The following is a 14,140-nucleotide window of genomic DNA, read 5'->3' as shown; positions in this document are numbered from 1 at the left end:
TACTAGTTCCTAAGATCAAGTAGAAATCAGCCACACCTTTTCTTCTTTTTCTTAGTGTTACTCTCATCCCCTCAGCATTAGTCAGGAAGGCAGCCTCATCAGCACCCTTGCATAGCTTACATTAGTACTAGTGTTGCTATACATTTCCCTTCCAATCTCTATTCTCCCCTTTGAGTAGTTCCACAACGGTGTCCCTAAATCTTTCAACATCAGTAATCCGGCCAATTTGAGCTCGCTTGCCTCCAAGAACATTTTCCAAGCATTGGACCTGACGCGCGTCCGATGGATGGGTTCCAATGAACCTTTGACCAAGAAAGCAGGATCTCTTGTCCTCTTGTTTGTCAACAAAGATCTGGCATATCGCGTTGAAGAGTTGGGAATTTTCTTGAATTTTGATTTCCACCAAACCAAACGTTTCAAGCCCAGACCGAGTGCCCTGATGGTATTGGAGGAGTCAAGACTTGCGTGCTATGCACTGCCGGCCTCAAGAACAAGACTTCTGGCATCACCGGCATCGACCACACCCCCTTCAGTATGACTTGTTCCTACAAGAAGGGATGGTTTGACAAAAAACCCCTGCCCTCCCAATGATATATACAACCAACGTAACCCACGACTACACTCAACACGAACCTCAGAGCCCCTCTCAAGTCTCCTCACCAGACCCTCCTGCTCACATCGCCTCCGCTGATGCCCTTTGTCAAGACCTCAATGCTTCTTCCCCTTCTCAAAACCTCAATCCCAACGCTTTCTCTCTGCTCAACCTGAATTGCCACATTTTGCAATCCGTCATGCTAAGTCTTTTGAATTTGTCTCTTTCTTTTGATATTTTACTGCTCCAGGAACCTTAGATCAACTCAATTGATCTCTGCCCGCCTCAACATGCAGCTTGGCGCTCATATGTTGCTTATTAGCATGTGCCCAGATGTTGGAATGAAAGACATAAGACTGTTATATATATATAGCAGTCAATCCCCTCGGAGTCAATAAGATTACTTGAGGGGGGTTCCCAGACTTTTGTTGGGGTGGAAGTGAGACACCCCTTGGGGAAGGTCTTCCGGCTCCTGAACATCTATAACCCTCCGTCCTCCTTTTGCGCAATACCCGAATTGAAGAACTGGCTGACACAATTCTATTATTGACAACAGGCAATGATCATCGCGATGGATGTAAACCTGCACCACTGGCATTGGAACCCTCCAGGAGTTTGGAAAATTGAGCCAGAGGCCCAAGACCTTCTAAGTTCACTTTCTAGTTTTGTTTTTTATCTTGCATTGCCAAGACACGTTCCCACTTTCTTTTCATCCAAGGGGAAGGGATCCACAATTGACCGGATTTGGGCAAATTTTTTAGGATCCAAGCTGGTTGCCTCAACGGCTGTCTTGAGTGAGAACTTTGGGTCCGATCACCAGGCGATACAGACCCAGCTCATAATGAAGCGGCCGTCCCCCTCCTATCACTGGAGGCTTCCGAAGTGGTCAGAGTTGGATAACGGGAAAATTGACCTCATTACTGCTAAGTTATTGTCTTTTGCCTCTGAGATCCCAGAGGATCCAGACATACACGCCGAGAAACTAACAAAATGTTTGAAACAGGCCCAGGAGCAGCTCGGGAGCAAGGTCCAGTCCAATAAGGCCAAGGCTAAGGTTTGATGGTGTTGCAAAACCTTGGACCCGCAACCAGGCACGGAAGTGGATGATATTGGCTAAGTCCCCTAAAGCCTGTGAATGTTATAAACAGTGGAATGACTATTTTCTTTCACTCGTGATCAGATCCTTGAAGCAACAGAAGTGGAGAAGGCTCCTGGAGAACCCAGACAAGGGTGATCTCTTTAGGGTTCTCCACTTTTCTTCAAAATTGTTGGGAGGGGAGGTCCTGCCCCTGAAGGGTGAGGGCGGCGCAATCATGCATGACAAACAACAACAGGATGAGTTACTTTTCAAAGGAACTTCAGTGACAGATATACCAATTGATCCATTGGATGTGAATTTGGACCTATTGTGTAGATTCGGCAGCTACCCCCCAATATCAAAAGAGGAAGTTGATTCAGCAATCCAGAGGGTCCATCCGAGGAAAGCCCCAGGGATAGATGGAATTGCCAACAAACTTATTAAGTATTTTTCCACTCCACTAGCAGACAACCTGGCCAAACTATACAATAACATACTAATAAGAAGCAAATTCCTGGCTTCCTGGAAGGTTGCAGTCACGGCAATTATCCGCAAACATGGTAAACCGGACTACACCAAACCGGGGGCATACTGCACCATTGCACTGCTCAGTACCATGAGCAAACTGTTTGAGCTCATACTTGCCAGGCGCCTTGCGGCGTGGGCCAAAGAGGCCGGGGTGCTTGCTGACGGCCACTTTGGGGGTCGCAAGGGGTCGGGGACGGAGGACGTGCTCTTTGCCTTTGAACACTGGTTCAAGTCAAAATGGAGAGAAGGGAAGGTCGTGGCTCCATTGTTTCTTGATGTGAAGTCGGTGTATCCTTCAGTACACCCTGACAGGCTCATTGATTACCTTTTCCGCTTAAAATGCCCAATGTATTTGATATTGATCATCACCAATTTTTTGAAGGACAGGTCAAAAACAGTCAGACTAGACTACTTCACCTCGGCGGTGTTCCCCATTGAAATTGGACTCCCCCAAGGCTCCCCTCTTTCTGTGATCCTACATATCTTGCACAACAACTTGTTGCTGATCAAGAAATTCTGTACAACCCTAGATTCAGTTTCAATAGGCTACGTGGATGACGTGGTCCATTTGGTTGCAGCGAGCTCAACAGAGGTGGCCAGAGGATTGTTGATTGAGGAAGGTCAACGTTTGCTTCAATGGGGTGATTCCCATGGGGCGATCTTTGATCAAGCCAAAGCTCAATTTCTCTGGCTGTCCAAAGGCAAGGTACCAGAGGAGGATTTCCCCTTTGGGGCTCAACCCCTTAAGCCAATGACAGAAGTCAAATGGTTGGGATTATGGTTGGATTGGAAGCTTTTATTCAATAAGAACTTCAGGTCCTTGGAAGAAAAGGCTCACAAGACTTTCAATCAGCTAAGGATTTTTGGCACGCTGGGGCACCAGGGATCCGGAAAGATTGAAACTGATCAAGAGTGTTTTGGTTCCTAGAATTACCTATGGCGGGGCACTTTGGGCAACTAAGCCTAACAAGGGGAAAATTGAATCATTGGCCAACAAGGTTGATTGTTTGACAGGATTTTTTACTCTTGGGGTGTTCAAGTCAATGTCTTCCGAATTTATCCAGGCAAGATTGGCGGCTCAATCCTTTTTTGGTGAAGTTATCAAAACAAGCCTCTCTTTCTTCTACAGAAAGATAATCACGGTGAAAGCTAGTAATGTAGTCCGATCTTTTATTTTGTCCAGCAGAGACGACTCAGGCTCTTGTTTCCCCAATGCGGCCAGAGTTGGCCTATTGGCGCAACTGGTGGATGATGCCATTGCAATGGGTCCGGAGCGGATCCACCTCTCTTTTGATTTCAATCCCCGACCATCAAGGGAATTGGAGTACAGCAACTTAGGGCTGACAGGGGAAGACATTTTATCCTTGGTTAAGTCCCTCATTTCCTCACACTCTTTAGATCCAGAGGCGTTACTGGTTTTCAGCAATGGGTCTTTCCACCCGGAGACGGGAGGAGCGGGCGCGGCTATTTGCCCAACTCTGAACGTTTTCAGCGCATATTCCCTTGGGAAGGAGGTGATCCTGTTGAATCATGAAAGCAAAGCAGTGGGGGTTCTAACTGCTGTCAGACTGGCCAAGGAGCTGTACAGGGAATCACAACATTGGCAGGTGCTAATCTTTGTTGATAATCAGGGTGTCATCCTGAGAACTAAGAATCCAGTCGCTCCGAAGCCAGGGCAATGGTTATTTATTCAAATTAATGAAGCCATTGCAGACCTCCCAGCCAGCTTGAAGGTCTCATTTTTATGGTTTCTGGGTCATAGGGACATTGTAGGCAATGAATTGGCAGATCAACTAGCCAAAGACGCGTTGGAGTCCCCCTCAACGCAGATTTTGGATGTCAAAAGCAATTGCAAGAAGGTCCTTCGCAGGATGGTGGAGGGCCTATCCATTGTAAAGCCGGCACCCTCTGACTTACCTATTGGCTACAGCGCTCTAGTCAACCAATTGGATTCAGGTCATTTTGCACTGAAAAAACACCTTTTTCGCATTTGCAGGGCCTTTGATCCTCTTTGCCCAAATTGTGGGGCCAAGGAGACGCCACGGTGTTTCATCTGATGAATTTCTGCTCGAAATTCAAGGATCAACGGGCAGCTCTTCGAAAACAACTCTGACACATGAAAGTTTGATTCAGGGCGGAGAGACTAGACAAAATCCTCAATAACTGGAAAGCTGAAGTGGCTTTGGCAAACTTCCTGAGCAAGACAAGTCAATTTCAAGATCAACTTCCCCCTTGATGATTCCCATTTCCCCTCTTTTTTTGCCCTCAATTTTCCTTTTGCTTGTTACCAATTAAACATGTCATGACCTCAATCCTTGACTTGATTTCACCCTAACTTTATATGTTGTGTAGTAGATTTTACAGTTGTTATTTTCTTTCATCATGACATCTCTAAGATTCATAGTGAGCAATGCCAAAGGCCAAATTTCACTTAACCCCGGGGCTTTGGGGTTTTACCGGGTTTCACCGGGTTTGGGGTTCGGGATGACCCTCAGACCCCGTCCCGAACCCCGGGTAACAGCCTTACCTAGTTTTCCTTGCATTCTTTGCCATCAATGTCTCAGGCCCCGTTTGGCACCAATGTAATCAGCGACATGTTTCACAAATATTTCACGATTATATTGGTAAAATGCCGATGGCATTTGGCAAACCGATATATCCAAAATATGAAATGATTACAAATTACAGTTCCTACATGCCAATATAATTGGCAGCTAAATCAGACCCACCCCTTGCAACTCCCAACCTCATTGAGTGGATACAACACTCCACTAGCTTGATGTATCCACTCAATGACCAACAGTTGGTCATTGAGTGGACTTATATATCCACTTGATGGCCCGGTTGGTCATCAAGTGGATACAACACTTCACTTTCTCAATGACCAACCGGGTCATTGAATGGACTTATCCACTTGATAGCCCGGTTGGTCATTGAGTGGATAAATACTCTGATGGCCTGGTTGGTCATCAAGTGGAGTAGGTATCCACTCAGTGACCCGGTCGGTTGTCAAGTGGAACATACTCCACTCAATGACCGACCGGGCCATTGAGTGGATATAAGTCCACTCGATGACCGTCCTGTTCATTGGGTGGACTACAATAAATCCACTCAATGGCCAACTGGGTCATTGAGTGGCTGAGGTGGGTCATAGGCTATAGCCACTCGATGACCGGGTGGGTGGTCATCGAGTGGAGGGCGAGTTTGTCCATTTGCTTTCTTGGTTGATCAAGAGGTGGGTGGTTGGCTGGCTGGGTTTATTTCAATGTACTGACAAATGCCAGCAATATGTTGAATTACATTTTATTTTGGGTGAAATAATCAAAATGTCACGGATTATTTCACCAATTATATCGGCGCCAAACGGGGCCTCAGCTCGCCGAGGAAAGAGTTCGAAGAAGATAGACGATGCCGGATTCAGACGTCGCAGAGCCTTTCCCCTCCCTCTTAGTCGACTCACAGTCAGTCCAATTTGAAAATAGGTCCGCTCACCCAAACATTCCTGACCTGAACATCGAGCAACTAACTGATCATGAATCCTTCGTAGATGCGGTCAGCTACAAGCTTGACAAACTGGGTCGCCGGTTTTCCGACTCCCGGCCGGCAGGATTCCACCGAGGTCGAACTGATAATACAATATGTGATGAGCTGATCAGAAGGAACGGACTGATAGACAAACTGGAATCGAGCCTTTTGCCTTCACTCAAAGACCACATCTCTTCTCTCGCATTCTTGCTTGACCTACGACAACTTGCCACTCAGCTTGACACAACCCTTGATTTAATATCAGAACTCATCCCCAAGATTGATGACAACCTGACGGAAACAACGTTTGCTGCCACTTCCATATGTGACCCGTTTGAACTAGACTACACCGATGACTGGAGATTCGGACGATGCAAAGCATTCCGATGTCAACGCTTGAATGGCAGAATCAAAGCAAGCATAGAAGGCCTACTTTCTCCAGCGCTCCGAAGCGCTGCGGAACTTATGCAACTCTGGAAGCTCTCACGCAATGATCCAGAAGACTTAATCAATCATCAACAACTGTCTGAAGAAATAAACAGGACTGCAGATATCTGTTCTTGGTCACTCGATCGGCCAATTCGATGGTCCACAAAATCCGACTTGGCTTTCCTGCAGGAACGTTGGCTAGAAGCTGGAGCGCTCAATGCTTCACTCGAAACTCTCGCGCGCCTAGCCAATCCAATGGCTTATTTTAAATACGACGAACAGGCTTCATCCAACAAGGCACTAGAGAAGATAATGACTGCGAGGAGACGTAATGCTCAAGTTGCTAGAATGGCTATACCAATAGCCAAGCTAACTAGAATCTTTTTGAAACAAATGGTGAATATGACTGCAGCAAACAAACAATTGTTTACCTTAGATGCAAAGATCAATTCCAAGTCCCTCAACTTGTTGGATGGAAATCCACAGCATGTTGCTCAAAATCTTGAGTCCTTTTGCGGCTTCCTGTTTAGACATTGTGGTGTGCCGCATGGTACAGATGTAGACTCAGTTCAAAGCATTGCGCGCTGGCGCGCGGCTGGTCGAGGTGCCCTAGGATTCAAGCTTCAAGACTCAAGACTCAGTTCCTTTCAAGATCTTCGCGACGCGGCGCGCGTCGCGCCTTCAAGACGTGTTCAGGATCACCCTTTCCCTTGTCCGTTCTGCTTGTTCTCTCAGGTCGTTGTTTTCTTTTTCATGGATCCTCTGTTTTATTTTCCTTTTCTCTACTGCGCGCTTTGGATGGGTTCAGTGGGGAGGGTTTGGTTTGTTCTCTTTTGTGGCCTGCTTGTGGTTTTGTGTTGTTTTGTTTTGTCTTTGTGCGCGCGCGGGGTGTGATGACTGGTCCGCAGCGCGCTGCGCCTCCCTGAGTCTGAGTTCAGCCCCGAACTCAGACGAGGGGCGGCATGGAACCTATCTGATCGGAAGTCAGAAAATCCATCAAAATTTTATCGTGGATCTCTTTTGGCGCACTCCACGCCCGATCCTGAATCTTATTGATCCCACTCAAGCTTTTCTTATCTTCTCTTTTCCCCTCTTACAACAAACCGCCGACGCGCACTCAACGCGGTTGTAAAATCATTCCCCAACCTCATCGCTCCCTTGATCCTCAGCACTCTAACCGACCAAACAAACCACCCGGAGGGCACTCATCTCAAAAACACTCTTTCCCTCCAACAACTGCCGCCGGCCCACGCACGGACGGAGTTCCACAACATCAATACCGAAACCAGGAGGCTGATTTTGAGCGGTATGAATATGATTTGACACCAATGTCCAAATGCCAAGAACTCCTTGAATGCACCTTATATCTTCTCTCTTCCCATCTCATTCCTTCGACTACTACAGTTGATGATCATTCTTCACCATCCCAAAATCATTTCATCTCCCAATTTTCCAAATTACATGCTTCATACCGGAAGGCAAGTTGCAACTTACATTCTGTTTTGCACCCTTTGTTGCCCTGAACATTGTGGCTAATATCCATTAGCTTGTTGTTGATGTTCTTACACCTCAGAGATCCACTACAAAATTAAACAATCATAACATTTGTAACACCACACTCTAAACAAAGCCCCTCGGGAGTTGGATGGAGGGTAAGATCTAGATCAACTTCTGGCTCAAGTATCCCCCAGCCTTCATGTCCCCTGCAGCTTGTGTAACGGTCCGGTGCTTGGTTGGCCGCTCCGTTTGGGCCGAGGGCAGCTTCTGTCCAACACGATGGAGGGTAGGAGGGGCCAACAAGCTGCTCTAGTGGTTCTGAATCTGGACTCGGTTTTTGCTGGAGTTGACTCCAAGACCACCTTCAGGGGGATGATGGCTCTGGCTTTAAATCTAGCCTTGGGCTGCATCTGGCACCTGTCAAATCAAAACTATAGGGTCAAAGATATGGGATTTGCCTAAACTTAGCTATTGTCTTTTCCAAGAAGCTTGGACACAATCACAAAATTTTATTTGGGGTAGATCCTGGCAGATCCCATATCTTTCATGTTTACTGGAGGACTTCCCGTCGATCTGGAAATCCAGATCTGAGCCGCCAGATTTCAGATTTTGCAGGGAAATCTTGGTCCCCAAAGCTCCCCAAAGGGATCCAGAGTTCCAGATTCCAGATTCCCCTGCAAAATCTGGAATTCCAGATTTATTCAAAGTTGACGGGAAGTCCTCCACTCCACGCTTAGTCTTGACAGTTGTCAGATGAGGCCCAAGGCTAAATCTAATCCCTGAGCCATCATTCTCCAGATGATGGTCAGGGAGTAGACTTTTGGAAAAACAAAGCTCATATTCGGAACCGGAGAGGCTTTGTTACCCTCCCAGTCCCTCATCAAGTAGCTGGGCTGCTGCCCTCTGTCCAAACGGAGGGACCGACTGAGCTCAGGACTGTTACACACGCTACAATCAAATGAGGGCTGTGGGATATTTAAGCCCAAAGTCTATCTGGAAGCTGAAAATAAATCCATAACACAAAACAAAAAATTACTGAAATCGTCCAAGCTTCTTGGAAAACACAATAATTCCCTCCTCGGGGGAGCGAAGTGACCTCCAAAGGATTCGGAGGGTCCCTGCGGGACGGCGTCCCCCCTCTGATAGAGGGACTTAGTTAAGTTAGGGGATTTGCCAGGATCGGCCAAACCCACAAAGTTTGGATCGGATCCAAGCTGTTCGGAAAACGCAATAAACGGAAGTTAAATTACCGGGGAGATGAATCTAGCCTAAGCAATTCTGCTTTGGTAGAATCACCATGTTTATGTACACACAAAAAAAAGGTCAAGTACGTATCCTCCCACCCAGCCGCGGGCGGATCTCATCCAGTATGACCGATACCAATCACCGGCGCGGGTATTGGTCATACTGGAACGGACCAGAATGGCCGGAACAAAATGTCCATTGAGGGGAGTAGTTTGATCCCTTCTCAATGACCGGTCGGGGTCGGCCATCGACGGCTTGGTTGGTGAGTTGTTCTTGAAGGCCGGATGGCAGGTCGCGAAGGGAGTGTGCACCTGACAATGATCAAGACAAGGTTCACACTCCCCTCAATGACCGGAATAGACGGGCCATCGATGGGAGTGTGTACCCCCTCTTGATGGCCGGCTATTGAGTAGTGTGTTGCTCTCGATGACCTGTACAAGCGCCGGCCATTGAAAGGACATTTCGCACTCCTTTCGATGGCCGGATGTACGAGAAAGTAGATTATACACACCCGGCATCAAGAGTTCTTCAGCCTTGATGACCGGTACGGACCAGCTACCCGGCCATCAAGCGTGATCGCCGATACATGCTGACACATATGTAGATGAGCGCCGAGCGGTACAACCGGCCACGGGGAGGGGTAACACACAAGTCCCCTCGATGGCCAAGTTGTTCCGGTCATTGAGCCTTGATGACTGGTCCGTTCCAGCAGTTAAAGCACCCGCTTCCCGGGGAGACTACTCGCTGCTACTCGGCATGTCGGTTGCTTTTTTTTGTTGCACTTTTTTTTGCTGTTGCTGCAAATCCACAACCAAATTAAATTGGTGATCTTTGTTTAGGCTACATTCAGGTTCGCTAAATTACCCCCTTGTTCAACACGACTTGACCTGACTTGACGGACGCTTATCGTAAAATTACATAGCATTTTCAACTTCACATTCAGAACACATATGGACCATACAACCAAAGAGAATAACCACGTCAAAGAAAAAAAAAGAGAATCATCTGGCTTGGATGTCTAACTAATACATAGAAGATAAGGATAGAGGATACAGGAAGGAAACGGAGTATGTAGATATATATATATATGGTATGGTTACCTGACTTGTGTGTATAAAAATTTCTTGGAGTACAGTGTAAGAGGGGTGGTGTGGATTTAAAAACCTGCTTGAGTGCTGCGATGATACGACGACTTGAGAGATGAAGATTCAGACAGCGAAGAGAAGAGGAAAGATGTGAAGAAAAGAGTAGAAAGCACAGGAGAAACTACGGCGCCGAGTGACTGAGCGAATAATTGGGATGGGACGGTGGGGGGCTTCGAGTGGGGGAAGGTTTTGGGGGTTCGTAGAGGCTGATGTTTTGGAGGGCGTAAGGTCTGGATAGAGAGGAGGGGGGCGAGAGGGATGAGGATATCGGTCGGAGGCCGAGCGCGCGCTGAGTCCATGGCCCGACCGGGCGAGCGATAACGCTGAGGGGGTTCATGGGAGGGTCAGAAGGGGCACGGATTGCCGATGGCGAAGACCCTCCACAAGAGGATCTGGTGGGGATCGGAGGCGGGCTGGTCGAGATAGTCGGGAGACAGCCGGCCGTCGAGGCCGAGGTTGACGTCTTCTTTGGGCCGACCAGCAGGAGGGGCAGCCGGCGAAGGCAGCGAGAGATGGTTGAGGACGATGTGGAGCTTGGTGACCCGGATGTCGGGGTGCTTGGGTGCTGGTGTCCTCCGAGCGGCCGAGCCCCGGCGGGCATCGATGAGAGGGTGGTCATGAGAGGCGTGGCCCAGTCCTGCTGAGTGCTGGTGGTGTGTGTGGGGATGGAGGAAGGAGGAGGATGGGGGTCTGGGGTGGCCGTTGTATCCGCCGACGAGGTACTTGACGAGCACGGTTTGTCCGTCGAGGAGGGCGTCGGCGGCGATGATGAAGTCGTAGGACCTGAAGTCGATGGCGTCGAGGGTAACGATGGGGGACGGGGCAGTGGTGGCGGGATGTTGGAGGGGGTGGTGGATGAGGGCCTGGACGCGGGGGCGGGGCTTGATGGGGACCAAGCTGGGCAGATGGCTGTCCTCGTCGTCTTCGGCCGTCGTCTTGAGCTCCTCCTCGGTGGGCCGGATGCAGAGGAAGCCCCAGTGGGGGAGGCCGAGGCCGGCAGGGTCTCGCCGGGCACGGGGGCGGCGGGATGGCCTCCTAGCTCGTCGAGGGCCGGGGGCGGGGCGGGCGAGCAGCCGGCGGCGGCGGCCGTCGCGGCCGGCATCCTCCGGGAGCTCTTCCTCCATCCAGAGCCGCTTGCGTCGGCTGCTGCGACCCCTGCAGGATTCCGGCGGGACAGACGGAGGCGCGGGGAGGATGTTGTGGAGCAGGGCGGGGTCGGGCAGGCCGTCGGAGGACTCGGACTCGCTGTCGGAGTCGTCGATCTCCTCGAGGAGGTGGTCGAACCAGTCGCACTCTGCCTGCTCCCGCGAGACATCCGCCCGGCCGGCCGGCCGCGCCCAGCGATCGTCCTCCGGCTCGTTCGGGGCGGTCGGCGGTTGGCGGGCGGCCTCTCCTGCGTCTGTCCGCTCGATGGACGCGGGGACGGTGAGCACCGAGAGCAGGTTGGACCAGTGCACCAGCTTGCGCAGACAGGGGCCTCGGCGTTGGTGGGTGAGGGGCAGGATGAGCTCGCCGGCTAGCTTGGCGCGGGTGAGGTCGGAGATCGTGCTGCTATATTCTGCGCTCGTCCTGGGCATCGTTCGTTGGCGTTCTGTGGGATGTCGGATGTGGTCTGGGATGGGTTTTCTGGGGGGTGGTCCTGCTGGGGCGTGTTGGCATGATATGGTGGGTGTGTGCCCATCTGCGGGTCTTATCACGCCATCCCGCCAGCAGGAGTTCCTTCTCCTGTTGGGATATCCCCCACGCATCACGTAAGCAGCCGCCCCCAACCACCACCTTTTACATAATCCACAGAAAACCATGTCTATCTTGTACATAGATTCAGATAAAACAAAAGCGGGGAAAGATAAGACCAGTTCATCCTGATCAAGAGCAAGGATACACAGAGATGGAATGTAAAAAACTCCCCCTGGGGAAGAATAAGATTGCCAAGTAATATATACATGATGATCATGTAATTCTGTTGGTAAGAAAATATGTAAAAAGTAGGCACCATAACACTCCCCCCCCCCCCCCCCCCCCTCAACAACACCAAAAAATAAAAGAAAGAGAAAAAAAGAAAACTTGAAAAACAACAACATTTCCAAAAGATGGCTTAAGAAACATGGAAAAAAGAGATTTGCAGAAATAAATAAAACACAATGAAAAAAGGAAAGTATTGGATCCAGGAGACCTAAGGAAACACCATCACCAGAACAAACAAAATAAAGCAAAGATGGTTAACCTCCATTAAAGCAGTCACCAGCTTGGATTTGGGGTGTTGGAGAGAGACGGACAGATGCAGTGGATACATGGTCATTGCCGCCAGCGCATGCTGTCCCCCCTGTACTTGCCATAGGGTTCCTCAAACCCATCTGAGTGGCAAACTCAACAACTTTCTTCCAACCCAGCGCCTTTGTGAAGATATTAGCAAGCTGTCTATTGATCAAAATCCAATCCAGTCACACTTTCTCTTGGTAGAGAAGTTCATTGATAACCTGAAATTCACAGTCAATGTGATGATGCTCCTTTCAAGTGGCACTAGAGATGGCACAAGGTACCCGTTTGCGGGTACCCGGCACCTGTTTGCGGGTACTTGTCAAGGTTTGGCGGGTACTTGCCGGCGGGTGTCGCGGGCGGGTGCGGGTGTCCAGATTCTGGGGTAAAAAAATGGCGGGTACCCACGCCAAGTACCCGCCAAACACCCGCCCTGCCCACGCCACCAGATTCATGTGTAGACATGTATTGCACATATGTATATTATGTATATACATATGGCATACCATATGCCATGTTGCCCCCAGCCCTATCAGACCGGCCCTCCCTCAGCCTCAACCATCAATGGCTCCTAGACAGAAAAGCAAGAAGCACCGCAAAGCAGCTCAATCACCCACCTCCTCAGTTGCCAGTTGTACCCCCACAAATAAGAAACGAGATCATATCACCATCAACGACTCCGACTCTGATGACAATGCCAATGACAAAACCCCCGACCTGAGCAACCCAGGGGACACTCAAACCTCAAGGTCCGATGGCTTGACAGATGAACAGGAACTTAGTGAGTGATTCAGTTCACTGTATGATTGATCCGAGATGCAACACTCACTGTTTTGATTTGATGCTTGGTAGAAAAAGCAATCCAAGTGCACAAAAACCAGCTAAGTTTGTGCTATGCCGCTTATCATCCCCCCCAGATCTCCAATCAGGTGGAAAAAAATGGCCGCAATATGATTGCTTACTCTTGTCAAAAGTTAGTATTTCTCTTGTTTTATCCTAGTCCGATTCTCTTATAACGGTCTCCTTTTATATTTCAGTTGCGGCAGCAAGATCCACCGACTCATATACAATTCAATAATCCACTAACATGCTTCACATCAGCCTCCAACAGGTGTGATTGCAGGTTTGCTGGGTGCTTCAGCAGCACATGGAGCAAGCACCAATACCAATCCGCTCACCATGTGGCTTGCTGGAAGCTTGGCGCTGTAGGAAGATGGAAGGCCAGTTGACCCCCTCAAATGGTGGATGCAACAATGACGCGCTGGCAATTCCCATGGTGGCCTCCTCCAGATGGCACTGGATGTGCTAAGCTGCCCGGGTAGGTTACTTTAATCTACATTGATTGCTTGTTTGATTTTTGAACTAAAACTACATTTAATACAGCGACCACTGTGGATGTTGAGCGATCTTTCAGTTTTGGCCGGGACTACGTCTCCTTTCAAAGGCACCGCCTCAGCGTGGCATTGGTTAGTCAAGGCATGGCTGTGGCGTTTTACTCTAAAAATGGTAAGATTAAACCTGGGGTGTTGCATAAATGGAAACTCAACAATAAGAACAAAGCAAAGATGAAGGGAAAGGATAAAGCAGTGATGTACAAGCAGAAGTAGTTCAACATACATACATGAGCTAGCGGTGAAATGAATCATTTGAGTGGCCTTTTTGGCAAAAAATTTGCACATACCCGCGAGTACCCGGGTACTCGCCCCTTCTTCCCTGGCGGGTGCCGGGTGCGGGTGCGGGTGCCCAAGATCTGGGGATTTTAACGCGGGTACTCAGACTCGTGGGCGGGTACCGGGGTGCGATGGGCCATCTTTAAGTGCCACAGTCTTTGCTGATGTCAACTGC

General features: G+C 49.3%; 2 protein-coding genes across 2 annotated transcripts; one reads left to right on the top strand and one right to left on the bottom strand.

Annotated features, from left to right (window-relative positions):
* Positions 1-5,606: 5,606 nt before the first annotated feature.
* Positions 5,607-6,540, top strand: PtA15_7A311 (uncharacterized protein; the record flags this gene model as incomplete). Its single annotated transcript, XM_053170906.1, has 2 exons — positions 5,607-6,480; positions 6,530-6,540. The coding sequence occupies 2 exons, from the start codon at positions 5,607-5,609 to the stop codon at positions 6,538-6,540; spliced, it is 885 nt and encodes a 294-aa protein (XP_053022140.1).
* A 3,620-nt stretch (positions 6,541-10,160) lies between these two features.
* Positions 10,161-11,616, bottom strand: PtA15_7A310 (uncharacterized protein; the record flags this gene model as incomplete). Its single annotated transcript, XM_053170905.1, has 4 exons — positions 10,161-10,362; positions 10,424-11,074; positions 11,219-11,337; positions 11,464-11,616. 4 exons carry the CDS (start codon positions 11,614-11,616, stop codon positions 10,161-10,163), a joined length of 1,125 nt encoding a protein of 374 aa, XP_053022139.1.
* Positions 11,617-14,140: the final 2,524 nt, after the last annotated feature.

Source organism: Puccinia triticina, chromosome 7A (assembly GCF_026914185.1).
Source record: "Puccinia triticina chromosome 7A, complete sequence".
Lineage (NCBI taxonomy): Eukaryota > Fungi > Basidiomycota > Pucciniomycetes > Pucciniales > Pucciniaceae > Puccinia > Puccinia triticina.
This window is presented reverse-complemented; position numbering and strand designations above follow the sequence as displayed.